The sequence below is a fragment of the Cuculus canorus genome, chromosome 10 (genome assembly GCF_017976375.1).
Source record: "Cuculus canorus isolate bCucCan1 chromosome 10, bCucCan1.pri, whole genome shotgun sequence".
NCBI classification, from domain to species: domain Eukaryota; kingdom Metazoa; phylum Chordata; class Aves; order Cuculiformes; family Cuculidae; genus Cuculus; species Cuculus canorus.
This window is the reverse complement of record NC_071410.1, coordinates 22,575,472-22,593,546: the sequence shown is the minus strand read 5'-3', so window position 1 is coordinate 22,593,546 and position 18,075 is coordinate 22,575,472. Positions and strand designations below refer to the sequence as shown.

General features: G+C 53.2%; 1 protein-coding gene across 10 annotated transcripts in view; it reads right to left on the bottom strand.

The window, feature by feature from the left end:
• LOC104066235 (H(+)/Cl(-) exchange transporter 5) overlaps positions 1-18,075 on the bottom strand; it is a 70,467-nt gene that overhangs the window by 33,629 nt on the left and 18,763 nt on the right. For 2 of the 10 annotated variants that reach the window (XM_054075968.1, XM_054075974.1), the window contains exons 1-4: positions 13,699-13,781; positions 6,116-6,322; positions 4,048-5,704; positions 424-573 (exon numbers count right to left, since the gene is read on the bottom strand). In XM_054075968.1, coding sequence (XP_053931943.1) covers positions 424-573; positions 4,048-4,057 — 160 coding nt within the window. In that variant the 5' untranslated portion in view covers positions 4,058-5,704; positions 6,116-6,322; positions 13,699-13,781. The other 8 variants (XM_054075969.1, XM_054075973.1, XM_054075970.1 and 5 more) reach the window with 5 other exon arrangements.

Here is an 18,075-nt window from a genome sequence, read left to right as displayed (position 1 = left end):
GTGCTTCAGGGATCTTGTTTAGTAGTGGACAGGTACGGTTGGACTAGATGATCTCAAAGGTCTTTTCCAAGCAAGCAATTCTATAAAGCAGTGCCTCCCCATCACAACAAAGTCCCTCACACACTTCTTGTGATTGCCACTTATCTGAAGGAGATTTTCTCCCATGCATGGAACACATGCCTCCCACTGGCCTTGGTTACAAAGCAACGCTGAGAGCCAAGTGCTGCACGTGAGCAAGTGTTTGGCTGCTCTGCACAAGTCTGCTCAGGATGCAATGCTGTTCAGAATCTCACCAACTATTCATACTGGTGCTGTGATTTCCTCTCAGCAGAGGCCACTGGGACCCATACAGAAAACATGAATGTGAAATCCTATCAAAAGCCGTTATGAAAAAGAGAAAGCAGAGCGATGCATGAGCGTTACCTCCCATCTCCCTGTCGAGTGGTGGGTCATCGTCTGTCATGGAGAAGTCCAGAGATGCTCCCACTATTTCCAGCATATCTTCATCGCTAGTGCTGCTTTGGAAACTCCCTCGTCGATAGCCTTTCTGATCCATGGCCAGAGCTTCCAAACCTGGGAGCAAAGGGAAAATTGTTAGGTGCCAGCATGTAGACTCACCTTCTAAGACAACAGGACTGATGCCCACTTGACATTTGGTCCTTAAGACCAGGAGGTCACACTGCTTTTCCCATGCAAAGGAGAAACACAGTGACACCAGCCGAAGTTTTGCCCTATCCCTGGAGGTGTTCAAGGCCAGGTTGGATTTGGCTTTGATGACCCTGATTCAGTGGGAGGTGTCCCTGCCCATGGTAGGTGGTTGGAATTGGACAGGCTTTGAGGTCCCTTGCAACCCAAACCATTTTGTGATTCTACAATTCTAAGTATGGGCTAGAACAAGCAACTGCTCAGGACAAAACTGGATGTTTACTGTTCCAAGGAAAGCTCTTGCACTACATTTCACATTGCCACAAGCTAGAAAGAAACATCAAGACCCAGTATGGCATCTGAACTCAACTTGAGAGATGTACAAACACAGCAGCAATGGGGACCCAGGTTCTTAGAAGAGAAGCAGTTCAGAAACCTGCATGGCCAAGTCAAACCCTGCAGAGGAAAATCCTTCCACAATATGGAATTCTGCACACACATCCTCTATCCTCAGTCAGCCACTGGCTGGAAAACGGTTCAAACTGGATCACGAATAGCTTCCAGCCACAAGACAGGCTTAACCAAGGCTACGAGATTGACAGTAACCACCCCACAAAACAGAAACAGCCCCACTCGCAGCTGCTGAGAGCTGGGGAGGGGCTCTTGACCAGGGAATGTAGGGATAGGACAAACGGGAACAGTTTTGAGCTGAAAGAGAGGAGACTGAGATGAGAACCTGCGGAGAAATGTTTTGCTGTGAGGGTGGGGAGGCCCTGGCCCAGGTTGCCCAGAGCAGTGGCTGCCCCATCCCTGGAGGGGTTCAAGGCCAGGCTGGATTGGCCTTAAAGCCCCTGATCCAGTGGGAGGTGTCCCTGCCCATTGCAGGAAGGCTGGGACTGGGTGGGCTTTGAGGTCCCTTCTGACACAAACCATTCTTGATTCTATGATCTCTCCTCCTGTTCTCTAGGACAGCAGGGAAACTACAGAAGCACGAGCTCTGAAAACAGAACAACAAACTAAATTGGAAAAAAAAAATTCAGACCTTGGCCTTAAAAATAGCTCTGGCAACCCAAAAGTGGGAACCTCTTCATCTCAATGAGAAGGCAGACCATGTTTGCTTTCCTCTTGCAAGCATACACATTTTTCAAAAGAATTAGAGGAACCAAGTACGCTGCTTTGCTTTATTTCAGGAAGGGAAGAAGCCAGCCCTTGCAGGCAGCAGGAATCACACGTTCTGCAGAAAGCACTTCCTATTGCAACAAAAAAGCCATCACACCACATACAAAAAAAGTCTTGGCATTGTGTTCAGTGATGCACAGGGCTTTTCGCTGAATCTCGCTCTGTAGAACGCCATGTTACTTAAACTGGTAAGCCCTATTTACTCACTAAACTAGTGCAGAATACACCAGTAAAGAACCCAGCTGAGGGACACTGGGTGCTGGGGAAGGTGCGAGAGCTGCCACCTGTGGCTTGCAGCACAGAGATGGCACGGGCTGCAGTCCTCCATCAGCATGCACAGAGAAACAAAGGCAGGAGAAACCGAGGAAACCAAAGCTATTGCTTACTAGCTAACATTAAAAATAATTAAATGTCATTAAGGTGCTGCAGTGCAGCTCTGCTAAGCTGCTCCCAGGGAGCACAGCAGATCGAGGTCCCAGCCCAGGAGGCAGGGATGGCTGGATCCCCCCAGCTCCTGTGGCACAGCACTTGTCTGTAGCACACCACCATTTGAGAGGTATTTTCCAATGAGACTCGGTGTATATGTGGGAGGGGAGGTTTCAAATATGTCTGTACTCACGTATTTGCTTTGCGCTAAAAGCCTAAATGCACGGGCCTGCCAGAGCCTGGGTCCCTCGGTCGCCAGAACGCACGGCATCACGCCAGCTGCCAGGACTCCCTGCTTGCCAATTGCAGCAATGTCACCCCTGCTCCCCTCAGCCCACTCCCAAGTTTGTTTGTAAGGACAGGTTTAAAAGCCAAGCCCAAGGCACAAAGCCCACCACTGTCCCACTATAGCAGGACCCAGGTCATGCCCAGCACGTGTGCCATCCAGAAAGGACAGAGAAGCTGATCATTCAGAGCTCGCTCCTCTCCCAAGTTCTAGAGCAGTCCTTGGTGATGCAGGTTTAAGCCACTTTTCCTTACAGGAATGCCCCCACTATGGGCAAGTGATGCCTTTCCAGACTAAACCATGCACACAAAAGGACTTCTCATGCTTATCTACATCGTTATTTACCGCATAGTTCATCAGACCACAGCTGGCTCTTTCCTCCCGGCTCAAGGTACTATCCAAAGATGCAGGCGTACATACCAGAGGGCTCCGGGTGCAGCCAGTGCCTCTGCAAGTGAGAAGACATCCTCCTCCAGCTGCCCCTCTCCACCACCTCTGCCTTTTTCAGTCCGTCCATGTTTTCCCCATTGCAGTCAAGCAAAGGGAAGCTACGAACCCGACGGGTTGGCCTCGTGATGCCTGGAAGTGACTCAGATGACAGCACTTGCAAGGAGGAAGCCAGAGCACCCCACTGCCATCCCACGGAGCAAACCCAGCCCCAGCCTCTGCTGTGATGCTTCTGTCCTCAAGTGCTTTTCAATCAACACCAGACCTTGTAGGTTTTTTACCCTATTTCATGCTTTGACATCACTGCCATCCAGAGCAAGCCTGCTCCTCCAGCCTCACCACAGCACCTACCATCACCGCCCCTTCTTCTCTGCAGCCGGAGAACTAGGACCAGCGAGCCACAACATCCACGAGCTCCAGCACCGCCACCCCAGCCTCCACTGCGCAATACACGGGCTCACTGCAGCCCTTCCAACACCCAGCTTCAATGATTTCCACATCAGAGCATGTTAAAATCCCTGTAGTGTTTTTTCCCTGCCATCAGATGTGTGGCTTGGCTCCAGCTCCACCAGCACCACAAAGACATTGTGCCCAGAGAACACGACGTAACAGAGCTGAAAGTGATCCTGACCAGTCGCTCTCCCAAGTCACCGCTGCGGTGGGGAAGGAGTGAGCTTACCACCCAGTGACTGTTGCACGGGGAAAACCAAAGCCTAAATCACAAGACTGCCCTTTCAACAGAGCTCAGCACACCTGAGCAAGGCTGCAACAGCTCAGGGCACATCCCGTCCCATAGCTGCCAGATCAAATGGTACCCAGATGAGGAGAAACATCAATAAACAAACTGTAACTGAAAAAAAAAACCAAAAGGAATTGAGGGGGGGAGGGTGGGGAAAAAGCCATTTAACCGTTATGTCAATATTCCAGAGCAAGGCTTTACTGCAATGTTATCACTCCCTTTAAAAAAACAAAAGGTTACTCCTCAGGGCAGAGGCGGTTAGTCCACAAGAGAGAAACTTCATTGTGCCGGGCACCTAAGCAAGCTGGTTTGGATGGTGCCATACCCCAGAGCATGGAATACGGAGTCCTGCCAGGCACGGGTGCAACATGTTGGACTTCAAGAGAATCACAAGAGGAATGGACAATGATCTTAACAAAAAAATAAACAAACAACAACTCAATTGTAATTTCTTCTTTATCTGCTAAAAAAAAAATCAAACCAGAGTGTATACAAAGTTGGAGGCAGTGTTCACAGAGAAGCTCCAAGGTTTTCAACCCTTCTCCGAACACAAATCAGAGCCCAGACACCAGCAAAACCCTTGACTGCATCATTTTGTAGCTTGATAAAAAGGACAATGCTATTTTTCCAAGTCTTGCCTTCCTCCCGTTTCCTGCGCTGTCTGAAGTGATAACAACCGGTCTCCCTGTCTGTACAGATGAAACCACGCAAAGGGGTGAGCTGATACCCGAGAGGATTGTTGACACCATCCCTAAGTTCCTTTCGGGAGCATAAAAACATCTTCAGGGAAAGCTCAAGTGTTCAAAATGCACTGTTAGCTATGGCTTGGTTTCACAAACAGCATACAAACCACTTAACAGAAGGATTTAGTGGCTCAGGTAAGATTATCACCCTTTCTTTCACCATTGCCTTTGCAGTGTACAGTCATAAACCCATTTAATTACAGTTCCTCCTCGCTGTTTGCCTGCCTGTTTCTCCTCTGAAGAGCAGACAACTGCTTCACCCTTGAGCATCACTCCGCTCCTCCCATTCTGCTCCTCTCCCCAGGGATGACGGCCTCAGGTGGCCCAAGAGGGCACAGGAGCAGGGAAATGGAGAAGCCGTCCCTCTCAGGCTGGAGCCCCCAGCCGCCTCACAGGGCATCCCATCCTTGGCGGTCACCGGAGTGAAGGCAAACAAACAGCAGGCAAGCTGTTTGCATGAGGCAAGAGCTGCGCAGCCACACCGGCCTGGAACAATAGGTGGTTTTATGGAAACTGGGAAGTCTCCCAACACAAGGCGAACACAAAGACTGGAATTGTTTTAGGGCCTATTTGGGTTCTTTGTTGTTCTCTGACACGCACTCCCACAGGCCCCAGGGAGATGATGTTCCATTTGTGGCTCTAACAGCCTCCGAGCCAGGTAATGTGCACCTTAGACTTCACCAGGGAATGCCAGGAAGCCTTGTCCAGGTCCTACAACATTCCAGGTACCCTGGCACTTCTCCACATCGGGCTGACAGAGTATGTTAATGGATTCTCTGCTATGCCAGGATGCTTTTGCACACAGACAAGTTCCAGCTTATGTCCCTATGCCTTGTTGCTGTGCCTTCTCCTTTGACAACTCGGCATTCTACATGGCTTGTGCCGCTCTGCCCCAGATAGTGCAAAACTCAAAGCGAAGGAAACATCAACCACAAGCGATTTCATCCTCAGCTAGTGAGTAAATGCACTTGACTTCTGAATAAAACTCTTGTTCCGCGAGTGTCGTTAACCGAATCACATCCCTTTGCTAGAAAAGCACGCCTCCAGAAGAAAGACGTTTCATTTATTAGATTAAAAAAAAAAAAAACAATTATCTCCCGCTGATTGAAGAAATTGCTGCTGCAGATGTTCAGATGCTTTACATCAAGGGGATTTATAGAAACAAAAATAAAGCAGCCCACGTCTCCAGCTTTCCCAGGCATTTCCACAGCTCGTATCAGAAACACACTCGTCAGAAGACTTGAGGAAAGCAGAAAAACACTCGTAAGGCACGGTGCAGAGAGGTCCCATGGCTTTGCTTGAGAGGGCTGGTCAGATGCTTTTTTTTATGTTGGCTTTTATGAAGGAGGGACAGGAGAGAGGAGAACCAGCAGCTGGAGACCTCTCTCCTGATGTTTTCCACAGGGAAGGTCCCAGAGCAGTGGTGGCTGCCCCATCCCTGGAGGGGTTCAAGGCCAGGTTGGATGGGGCTCTGAGCCTCCTGATCCAGCAGGAGGTGTCCCTGCCCATGGCAGCGGGGTGGTACTAGATGGGCTTTAAGGTCCCTTCCAAACCAAACCATTCCACGATTCTAAGGTATGATTCTATGAAATCCAGGATGGTGACACTGGGTGACTGGCATGGTTCTGTATCAGCTGGTTTTAAACATACCTGTGTAGCTGGTAAGCGATGACTTCAACGTGTCTACAGGCCATCCTCAGGTCAACAGATCTTCAACAACCTCCAGCCAGCCAGCTTTCCCATCAGGAAGAGCGTGATTAACACATGACCCAGAGTGAAACAGCCAGAACAAGCACAGGCGGTTTGCATCACAGAGACTGCTTCAGCATCAAGACCAGATCTGTCATGGTTTTCATCCTGGAAACATCAAAACCTTGGATGAAGACTCTAAAGCCACCACTAGACAAAGTCTCTAGCCTTAAGCTGTATCACAACCAAAACCGTCTTCACGGCCAACTCCTCTCCTGGGAGAGCTCTACGAAAAAGAACAACCCTACAGGCCCCATTCTCCTGAAGGAAGCAGGCTGCTTCTTGGATGAAGCCAAGCCAAGACTGCTGCAGACCATGCTCAAGGAGCTGCAGCCAACGTCCAACCTTACAGGAAGCTGAGGAGAGTTAGGGGCTCCTAGACACATGGCAGTGAAGGTGTCCAAGCCACAAAGGCTTCATCTTCTCCCTGCAATGGGCTGGAGGGACCAGCCCAGTGACCTGCAGGTTCTGTCTGGCATGGTGCAACACACAGCAGTTTGCAGCGTGTGCAGACTGAACCAGCCACAGCACATCCTCCCCAAACCAAGTGGACAAATGATGTGGATGCAAGATGAGATGATCTTAATGCAGAAAAGTTTTCAAGGCAGCATGAAAATCACTTGAACTGGCCAAAGGTGGTTTTTATATCAAAGAATGGTTTGGGTCAGAAGGGACCCCAAAGCCCGTCCAGTTCCAATCCCCTGCCATGGGCAGGGACACCTCCCACTGGAACAGGGAGATCAAAGCCCCATCCAACCTGGCCTTGAACACCTCCAGGGGTGGGGCAGCCACCACTACTCTGGGCAACCTGAGCCAGGGCCAGTTCTGCTTCTTGTTTGACAAGGTACAAAACACCCAGATCAGTGGAATACAGGCTGCAATGGAGTTAGGAAGGGATTTTTCAGGGCACAAAGAGAATGCAAAGCACCCAACTTGCACAAAACCCACCATGAGAAAAGCCTGCTGAAAGCCTCACAGTGGTGACAGTAAGGGGTTTATGGGAGAACTGGAGCCATGGCAAAAACGGCTGCTGGGCTTCCCAGGGAGGCAGAACAGACCATCCAAGAAGATGCTGCCAAGTCAGAGCGAGAATCACAGCTGGCACCAAAAGCCACGGAGCTGCCAGGCCCCAAGCACTGCTCTCACAAGTTATAGAATCATACACTCCCTAAGTTGGAAAAGACCTTTGAGATCGAGTCCAACTGTGCCTGTCGACTACTAAATCATATCCCTAAGGACTTCATTTGCCTGTCTTTTAAATAACTCCAGGGATGGGGACTCCACCACCTCCCTGAGCAGCTGTTCTAGTCCTTGATAACCCTTTTAGTGAAGAAGTTTTTCCTAATATCCAATGTGAACCTTCCCTGGTGCAGCTTGAGGCCATTCCCTCTCATCCTATCGCCTGTCACTTGGGAGAAGAGACCAACACCCACCTCTCCACAACCTTCTTTCAGGCAGTTGTAGACAGGTCTATCCTTCAGCCTCCTCTTTTCTAAGCTAAACAACCCCAGGTCCCTCAGCCGCTCCCCATAAGACTTGCTCTCCAGTCCCTTCACCAGCTTCGTTGCCCTCCTCCGGAGGAGCTTCAGAACCTAAATGTCCTCCTTGCAATGACAGGCCCAAAACTGAACCGAGGATTCGAGGCGTGGTCTCACCAGTGCTGAGTGCAGGGGCAGAATCACCTCCTTGCTCCTACTGGCCATGTTGTTCCTGATCCAAGCCAGGAGGCCATTGGCCTTCTTGGCCACCCAGGCCACTGCTGGCTCATGTTCAGCCACTGTCGAGCAGCACCCCAGGTCCTTCTCTGCCCAGAAGCTTTCCAGCTGCTCTTCCCCAAGCCTGGAGCTACACAGGGTTGTTGTGGCCCAAGTGCAGGACTCTGCACTGGACCTTGTTGAACCTCATTCTGTTGGCCTCAGCCCATTGATCCTTGTTGGATCTTTCCAACACATCCCTCTCCACAAAATCAGTGGAGAAGTGCATGTGATACTACTGATTTTATCCATTTCTGTCAAAGCACTAGATCTCAGTCAGCTTGCAGCCTCCTCAGGCTGATCGGCTCCTCAACCTGGAGCATTCTTGCTCTTCCTTCACAGGCACTAGATGTTTTAAAAGACAAACAGAAGCTCCCGAAAGTGGGGGAGGCATAAAACCGGTGTTTTGGAAGCACTGAATTGCAGCCCAACAGGTCAGAAATCCACTGCATTGAACCAGAACAAGCTGGCATGCAAACAACAGGCCTGACGCACTGACTGCAATACCGAAACAGATCTTGGGGCTCACTGAATTTCTACAGATGGTTCAGCTCCCTGCAAAACCAGGACACGCATTCGATAGCCCACCTTCCACCCTCCAGCCACAGAAACTGCAATGTTTCACTGTCCCCATGCTCTGCAACTTCCCATGATGTCAGCACCCTCAGAATGCAAAGAGGTTTCCATATTGTCTTTAGGAAAGGTGAAATTTGGCTGGAGAGCAAAGTGCCTAAGATTTCATCTCAATCTCCCCTCTTGCAGCTCAAAACCATTCCCCCTCATTCTATCCCTGCGCTCCCTGATCAAGAGCCCCTTCTCCAGGTTTCCTAGAGCCCTTTTCAGTGGAAGCTGCTCTAAGGTCTCCCTGCAGCCTTCTCTTCTCCAGGCTGAACAACCCCAACTCTCTTAGCCTGTCCTCATACGGGAAGTGCTACAGCCCTCAGATCATCCCCATGGTCTCCTCTGGACTCACTCCAACAGCTCCATGTCCTTCCTGTGCTGAGGACTCCAGAACTGGATGCAGGGCTCCAGGTGGGCTCTCAAAGCAGAGCGAACATGGACTGCTGCTCACCGCAGCAGCTCTTCTTTTATTTCAAACATTTTTTAAAATGATATTGTAGCAGGTACCATTTAATAAGAAAAAAGGGAGCTCATTTTATGTACCCCGTGTCTCACTACAGTACTTAAATGCCTTGAGAACTTTCTGCTTCAAGCACAAACCCACAAAGAGGCAAAGGGACTACCGGGTTGAAAACTGGGGACGCGATGAAAACTTCTCACCCCTCAAAAATCCACTGGTTGCCTCCATTTGGCCAAAGCACTTGCCTGTGTACTCCTCTCCTCCCCTCCCCTACCTCTGCTACCCAGGTGTGCCTGCAGCATCCTCCTGAATCAAATCCATCCACTGCACAGACAAATCCACAGTTGAGGTTCAGCTGAAGACAACAGAACACTACAGAGACAGAAGCAGCTTCCATGGCAGCTTGCTCTGTCTGGGAGACAGCCTGATTTTGCACCACTGCTCAGCCCCTTCTTCCCTCCCCAGATAACCACAGGGTGCTTCCCCTGAGCTTGCCACACTCATTTCTTGGCCTCGAGAAATGAGTGAGGAAACCCTCAGAGGTGTCACCCTCAGAGTGCAGGGACACACGCTCGCCATTCCACTTTGCACGACACAGCCGGTCGGGAAGGGAACAGCCATGAATGCAGGCTGGCATCACTGCCCCAAGTCCGGAGACACCCATCACAGTATTCTCACACCATGTCAGTGTGCAGGCATCAGCCTCAGACCAAAAGCACTGCACAAACAGCAATGGGTATGCAGCACCATGATGTCCAAGTAATCTGGACATCAGAACCAGCTGGCCAGGGCAGTGGTGGAGTCTCCATCCCTGGAGGGGTTTAAAAAACGGAGTGGCATGACACTTTAGGTGGGCTAACGGTTTGGTCTGGATGAGCTTAAATGTCTTTTCCAGTCTCAATGATTCCATGACTGGTAGCTTCACCTGTTTAAGCAGGCATGGCCTGGTCTGTCTTGGCCAGCAAGGCTCCTCATCTGCTCCGCTTTCGGACGCAGACCCAGTCCCACCGCAGAGACAGGTTGGGCTTCCACACTCAAGGGTGGAAGGACTCAGAAAAGGATCTTCCAAACTTAGGGTTCATAGTTCTTGCAAAACAACTACACGCGCCCTGCTGCATAACCAGGGTGAGTTGTTATTACAGAAGGGAGTAATTAAAAGCATGGTGCAAGATGCACATATTCAGATCCACGCTCGTCAAATTCTGCACTCGGGCACTCCGACGTGAATCCAAACTCCTGGACAAACTCGTTGGATGAGTCAAAGTCCAGACAATGACAGCATCAGTCACCTCCAGCCCTCACCTGGTTGTGTGCATGCAGTTTAGGGTGCCAGCTGCTCGGCTGGACTTTCCCTCCACACCCAGAAACACCCAAACAGCTTGGATATCGTAATGGATCAACTCCGCCTCTACAGAAGCACACTTGCAATGAAGAATTTTGAGGGACAGGTTTGACTTCCTTCACCAGTGACCAGGTGCAGCTGGAGACAGAGCTGGTGCCACCTTCCACACCAAAGATGGAAGAAGATGAAGAACCATGGCAGAGGGAAAAATAACACAGGTGTTGGGGAAGGAGGAGGTGGGTGAAGTCAAAGGAGTAGAAGGCAGCTGAGAGAGTTGTTCAGTCTGGAGAAGAGAAGGCTCCAGAGAGACCTTAGAGCAGCTTCCAGTCCTAAAAGGGGCTCCAGGAAAGCTGGAGAGGGGCTCGTGATCAGGGAGGGCAGGGACAGGACAAGGGGGAATGGTTTTCAGCTGCAAGAGGGGAGATGGAGATGAGATCTTGGAAAGAAATGTTCTGCTGCGAGGGTGGGGAGGCCCTGCTCCGAGGGTGCCCAGAGCAGCAGTGGTTGCCCCATCCCTGGAGATGCTCAAGGCCAGGTTGGATGGGGCTTGGAGCAACCTGAACCCAATGGGAAAGTGTCCCCGCCATGCAGGGGGTAAACTGGATGGGCTTTGAGGTCCCTTCTAACCAAACCATTCTGTGATTCTAAGAAGCAGGCAAGCCTCGAGAGCCCAGGGAGCAGCAGGCACCTTGCTCTAAGGGTAGGATGCTTCCACTGCCAGATACATCCTTGAAAAATGCTATCCCCAGGTCCAAAAGAATATCTATGTACATCACCCTACACGTAAAAACCCTCCCAGCAAGGCCAGGCGGCAGTAGAAGAAGGCCAAGTATTTCCAGGCACCCCTCCCAAGCATGATGCTGGCTGCTGTCACCCCACACCAGATCCGCTGCTTCCTGCACCGTTGGGCTTCCTGACTCGAATCCCTCAGCTGATCCCTGCCACCAGGTGCTCACGTCACCACTGCTGACCTCAGAGCTTGCTCAGTGAGTCCTACTGTTAAACCAGCTGGTGAAAAGCAGTTCTTCATCTGGAGAGCAAGCGAGCTCCACATTCTAATCATCCACTGCAATGCAACGATTGCACAAACGGCTTTCTGCCTTGCCAACACATCCATAGCTGAAAGAATAACGTGTCATTAATAGGGCTCCCCTGAAATATCGGTATTACAGCCAGGTTTCTTACTCAGTTACCAGCTTCATGGCTTTTTTTGCCTAGAAAAAAGCCAAACAAGATCAAATGGAAATTGGACAAAGCACTGCTGGAGAAGAAGCAAAGGAGAACGGACTGCCAAAGGACTTAAAAAAAACCAACCAAAGGATGCTTAGTGCAGCTCCAGTCTTGGGGAAGAGCGCCTGGAAATCTCCCGGTTGTAAAATGACCTAGGGGTGCTAACCGACAGCAGCTGAACATGAGCCAGCAGTGGCCCACGTGGCCAAGAAGGCCAACAGCATCCTGGCTTGGCTCAGCCATGCAGTGGCCAGCAGAAGCAGGGAAGGGATCATCCCCCTGGACTTGGCACTGGTGAGGCCTCACCTCGAATCCTGGGTTCAATTTTTGGGTCCCTCAGTGGCAGGAAAGACATTGAGGGGCTGGAGCACATCCAGAGAAAGGAATGGAGCTGGAGAAGGGGCTGGAGAACAGGGGTTATGAGAGGCAGCTGAGGGCCCTGGGGCTGTTAGTCTGGCGAAGAGGAGGCTGAGGGGAGACCTCATCACTCTCTGCAGCTCCCAGAAAGGAGGTTGTGGTGAGATAGGTTCTAGGCTCTTCTCTGAAGGAACAAGTGATCAGACAAGAGGGAATAGCCTCAAGTTGCGCCAGGGGAGGTTTAGATCGGATATTAGGGAAAATTTATTTACAAAAAGACTGGTGAAGGCCTGGCAGAGGCTGCGCAGGGTGGTGGTGGAGTTGACATCCCTGGAGGGTTTCAAAAACCACGTGGCCACAGTTCTTCAGGACCTGGTTTAGCAGGCACAGCAGGGTTGGGCTGATGGTCAGACTCGATAAGCTTAGAGGTTTTTCCCAACATTAATGATTCCACGATTCTATGACAGCATTAAGATGAAAAGAAAAACTTGCTTCTCAGCATTCCGTAAGCCTGAAACGCAACGGGATGGCCAAGAGCACACGGCAGCGGAAGAAGCAGCAGGGCTGTACAGGACACAAGAGAGAAGACAAGAATGCTGCATGGCACAGCTTCCCAATGAGCCCTGCAGAACATAGCAGGAGGAAGGAGAAAGGAGTGTCCTTATTGTAGGTTCCACAGTGACTTTCCACCTTCTCAGCTTTCTGGCAGCAAAAGCTCATGGCCACAGGGAGACCAAATGGAATTTGTGTTACATTCTCAAGTGCACAAGGGGGTTTGTAAGGTGCAGGTACAACCACAGCCTCACTAAATAAACCACTTTGAGTTGGGCGCTGCTCCCATGTCAGCTCCTGGAGTTACCAGAGAACAACTGCTGGTGACAGCACCACAAACTCTTGAGCAAACCAAACCCAAATCTCTACAGATCTTTTGGTGCAACCATGCCTGAGGTCGTTTACCCCTGACTTTCACCTGCAGAGGGTGGGAGGCTGCTTCAGACACCAGCAGCTCTGCAAGGCTCCAGCTGGGGATGGCAAGATGATGGTTTGGCCATTGTGTCCCAAAGAATTAAAAGCAATTTGTGCTTTTATAGAACTGTGCCTCAAGTGGGCATTTCAAAACAAAGATAACATCGCTTTCCAGTTCCCCTGGGAACAGAGGGAGTCAGAGGCGCAGCGGTGACTCCCAGACATACCTCCCTGCTGCCTCACAGGTGCTGGTCCCTCTGCCTTGTGGCCACCCAGAACAGAAGCACCAGCACCTGGCAAGTGGGGCTGCATGCACGTCAGGCACGGGACGTGTGGCAGGACCCGCATGGAAGAGCCCTGCCCGACCCAGTGCTCGGAATAGCCCCATTTCCTGACTCCATTTGACTTTCCAGGTCAGCTTTGACCAATGCACCCCCTCCTCAACACCGAGAGGCAGCCACGGCCCTGCCCCACTGCCACCCCCAAGGATCCAAAGACCCTGCCCCACGGACAGCCACATGGATCCAAAGGCCCTGCCCCACCGCCACCCCCACAACCCCATGGGGCTTGCCGCGCCGCCAAACCCATGGACCCACTGACAGCCCCACTGCCACTCCCATGGACCCAAGGCCGTGCCCCACTGCTACCCCCACAGCTCCACGGGCCCTGCCCCACTGCCACCCTCACAGCTCCACGGGCCCACGGACCCCGCCCCACGGACGCCCCGGGCCCAGACCCTACCGCCCTCCCCCACCTGCGCTCCCGGCTGCTCCGCGCGCGGCGGGACGGGGCCGGGCAGAATGGACACGTGACCACACCAGCCCCACCCGTCCGCCGCGCTGTGGGCAGGGCCGGGTGCGCAGGCGTACTGCGCCGAGTGAAGCCTCGTACCGCCATCTTGGGTGTGGGCAGTGGCTCTTAAAGCGGTTCCCACCACCCCCCCGAGCGCGCGCACACACGGACGCACACACGGACACGCACACACACACAGACACACACACAGACACACACACAGACACACACGGACATACACGGACACACACACGGACACACACACGGACATACACGGACACACACACGGACACGCGCACACACGCACACACACGCACACACACATGGACACACAGACGGACACACACGGACATACACGGACATGGACACACACACGGACACACATGGACACACCCCCACACGGACACACACCCCCCCCCACCCCCCCCCCCCCACCCACCCACACCCCCTCCGTCAGCTGCCTCTCCTTGCTGCTCCCCCATCACTGACCCCCATTGCACCCCGCCACTGCAGACTTCCCATCGCTGACCCCCATTGCTGCTCCCCCCATTGCACAACCCTCATCACTGACTCCCATCGCTGTTCCCCGATCACTGACCCCCATCACTGACCCCCCATCACTGACTTCCATTGCTGCTCTCACCATTGCAGATCCCTCACCACAGACAACCCCATCGCTGCCCCCCATTGCTGCTGCCCTCATTGCAGACCCCCACATCGCTGACCCCCCTTGCTGCTCCCCCATCACTGATGCCCACTTCTACTCCCCCCCCCGACTCCCCATCACTGATCCCCTTTGCTGCTGCCCCCATTGCAGACCCTCACTGCATCACTGACACCTCCTTAGTGCTCCCCCAACACTGAGCCCGACTGCAGACCCCCCATCACTGACTGCCATTGCTGCTCCCGCCACTGCAGAACCTTCACCACTGACCCCCATCACTGACGACCATTGCTGCCCCTCCATCATTGATGCCCACTTCTGCTCCCCCCATCACAGACCCCCCATTACTGACCTCTATTGCAACCTCCATCACTACTCCCCCATTGCTGACTCCCGTTGCTTCTCCCCCCATTGCAGACCCCTCATCACTGACACCCCCGTCGCTGCCCCCTTTGATGCTGCCCCCATTGCAGACCCCCATCACTGCTCCCCCATTGCTGACTCTCACTGCTGCACCCCCATTGCAGACCCCATCACTGACACACACCCCACTGCTGCTCCCCCATCACTGACCTCTCATTGCTGCCCTCCTTTGCTGCTGCCCTCATTGCAGACCCCCACTGCATCATTAACCCCCCCTTGCTTCTCCCCCCATCACTGACGTCCTGGGCCCCATTGTTGCTTCCCCATCGCTGCCCCTCATCGCTGCCCCCCATCACTGCCCCTCATCGCTCGCCCCCCCAAAGCTGCCCTGTCCCCATTCCTGAGCCCCCATGTCCCCCAGGCGGGCTGGTGCAGCAGATCCTGATGCTCCTAGGGGCACTTGCCCCCTGCCACCCCTGTGAGGCCCCCTGGGTCAGGGGTCCCAAAGCACCTTTCACTTTTCTCCAGGCTCTGCTCATCCAGCCGGAGCACCAGCCGGCTCCTTGGAACATGGAGATGGGGGCACCAAGGCAAGTGAGATGGTGCCAAGGAGCAGCTCATCTGCAGGGCACAGCAAGCACCAACGTCCTTCCATAGAATCGTAGAATGGGTTGGGTTGGAAGGACCTCAAGACCCATCCAGTTCTACCGCCTGTGATGGGCACGGACAACTCCCACTGGATCAGAGTGATCAAAGCCCTATCCAACCTGGCCTTGGACACCTCCAGTGATGGGGCAGCCACCACTGCTCTGGGCAACCTGGGCCAGGGCCTCCCCACAGGAGGGGAAAACATTTCTTCCTATGATCTCATTTCAATCTCACCTCTTTCAGCTCAAAATCGTTGCCCGCCCCCCCCTCCTGTCCCTGCCTTTCCTGATCAAGAGCCCCTCCACAGTTTTCCTGGAGCTGCTGTGTGAGCTGGGGAGGAAGAAGCGCAGCCATGCCTCAGTTTCCCCTTTTCCCACTTATGTCCCTGGGCGAAGCATGGGACTTGGTTTTATTTGCACAAGCGTCCTCAGCAGCACAAAACTCCTTGGAGCATCAGCTGGGGCGGCTACGGGCTGTGCCCCCAGCCAGAGACAGACCCTCTGGTGCTGTCCCACCACCATAGCCCACCTCTTGGTCCATTCCAGTCCCACCAGTCTGCCCGAGGACAGGCTGTACTGGGGGTGCTGGCAGCACTAGAGGGCAGCAACGATGCAGGCAGGAGCTGCCCAGGCAGGTAGAGCCACGCTTGAGCTCCCTAGTGATGCCTTGCTGTCCTCCTCCAGGTGTCTTCTCCTGCCATGGAGACTGCTCAAAACCTGCTGGTTTCTTCTTTGGACCTGGAAACTTGGCCGGTCCCTGTTGGGAGACAACCCAGAAGGGCATGGAGCCATGCTGAGGACACGGTGGGGATGATGCTGCTGGAAGTGGAGCAAGAACCTGTCTTGTTCCCATTAAGAGGCACGCGAGAGGTCCAGGATCCAGGCAGGATCCAAGCCTTTGGTTCTCCCTCATCGCAGGAGCAGAGGTTCACTGGGCTGGGGAGGCTCTGCAAGCTCCCAGGATGGAGATGCAGAGGTGCTGTACAGATGTGTTTGCTTCCCCAAGAACGTCTCCTCAGATGGCTTGTGGGAAGGTGGCCCTGCTTCTCTTCATCTAAAGGCTTCATCCAGTGCCCAACAGCCTGGTAACCTCAAACCTCCTGTGTCCATCCAGGAGAGGCAGCAAAGAGGGTGAATGTCATGGTGGGGCTGGCAATGCTTCTGTTTCCAGCACATGGAAGAGACACCTTAGTTTTACAATAACAGAGACCCTAGAAGATGCCACCAGCATTATGCCATGTCAGCGAAGATCCTTTAGAAGAGCAAGACCCTGCCACAAGTCCTAATGACGGGAACCATGGCTTCATCTGAGCTTCCCTGTGTTCACACGGCTCAGCTGAGCTGCCCCAGGAATTAGTGCCAAAAGATGAGTACCAGCTCCTCTGGTCACAGCCTCTTGGTGGCTCTGCTGGATGCAGCCAGCCTCAGCACATCCTTGAGAACAGCATGGTATTCCCACCTTCTAGACATGCACCAAGCTGGGGTGTGCTTTCAACCAGCCCCCGCCCCACTCCTCACCTCCCTAGGAGCAGGGACTGCCGTGTTTGGCCTTCCACCTCCTTTCCTCACCGTGCTCAGGGCATCAGAGCTGGTGGAGAGGGTCAGGTGGGCAGCAGGTTCCTCCACAGGGATGGTAAGGACCTGTCCTCTGCCCAGAGGCCCAGCGCACACAGCAGCGAGTGGGTCTGTCCTACCCTGCTTGCTGCTTTGGGGTCTTTCTGGTCCCCTTCTCACTAATTATTTGGAGGGAGAAGTCACTGTCCCAAGGTTTGGGAAACAAGCTATATGGCACGGTCAACATGCTGGAGGGCAGGGGTGGATCCAGAGGGACCTGAACAGGCTGGAGATGAGGCTGTGAGAACCTCTTGGGGTTAACAAGGCCGAGTGCAAGGTCCTGCACCTGGGTCAGGGCAATCCCAAGCACAAATCCAGGCTGGGCAGAGAATGGATTAGGAGCAGCCCTAAGGAGAAGGACTCGGAGTGCTGGGGATGAGAAGCTTAACATGAGCAAGCAACGTGCAATCCCAGCCCAGAAACCAATTGCTGCATCCCAAACAGCGGGACCAACAGGGCAAGGGAGAGGATTCTGCCCCTCTGCTCCACTCCGGTGAGACCCCACCTGTAGCCCCACGTCCAGTTCTGGAGTCCTCAGCAAAGGAAGGACATGGAGCTGTTGGAGCGAGTCCAGAGGAGGCCATAGAGATGATGCGAGGGCTGGAGCACATCCTATACCAGGACAGGCTGAGAGAGTTGTGGTTGTTCAGCCTGGAGAGGAGAAGGCTGTGGGGAGACCTTAGAGCAGCTTCCAGTACTGAAAGGGGCTCCAGGAACGCTGGGGAGGGGCTCTGGATCAGGGAGGGCAGGGACAGGACCAGGGGGACGGTTTTGAGCTGAAAGAGGGGAGACTGAGATGAGATATTAGGAAGAAATGTTTTGCTGTGAGGGTGGGGAGGCCCTGGCCCAGGTTTCCCAGAGCAGTGGTGGCTGCCCCATCCCTGGAAGTTGGATGGAGCTTGGAGCACTGGCAGGGAGTTGGAACTGGATGGACTTTAAGGTCTCTTCCAACCCAAACCATTCTAGGCTTATATGAATTCCTGTGAGCCCCACAGAGGGGGTCTTTGCTCTCAGCCCTCCCCAGAGCAGCCTCATGTCCAGCTCCTGTGGG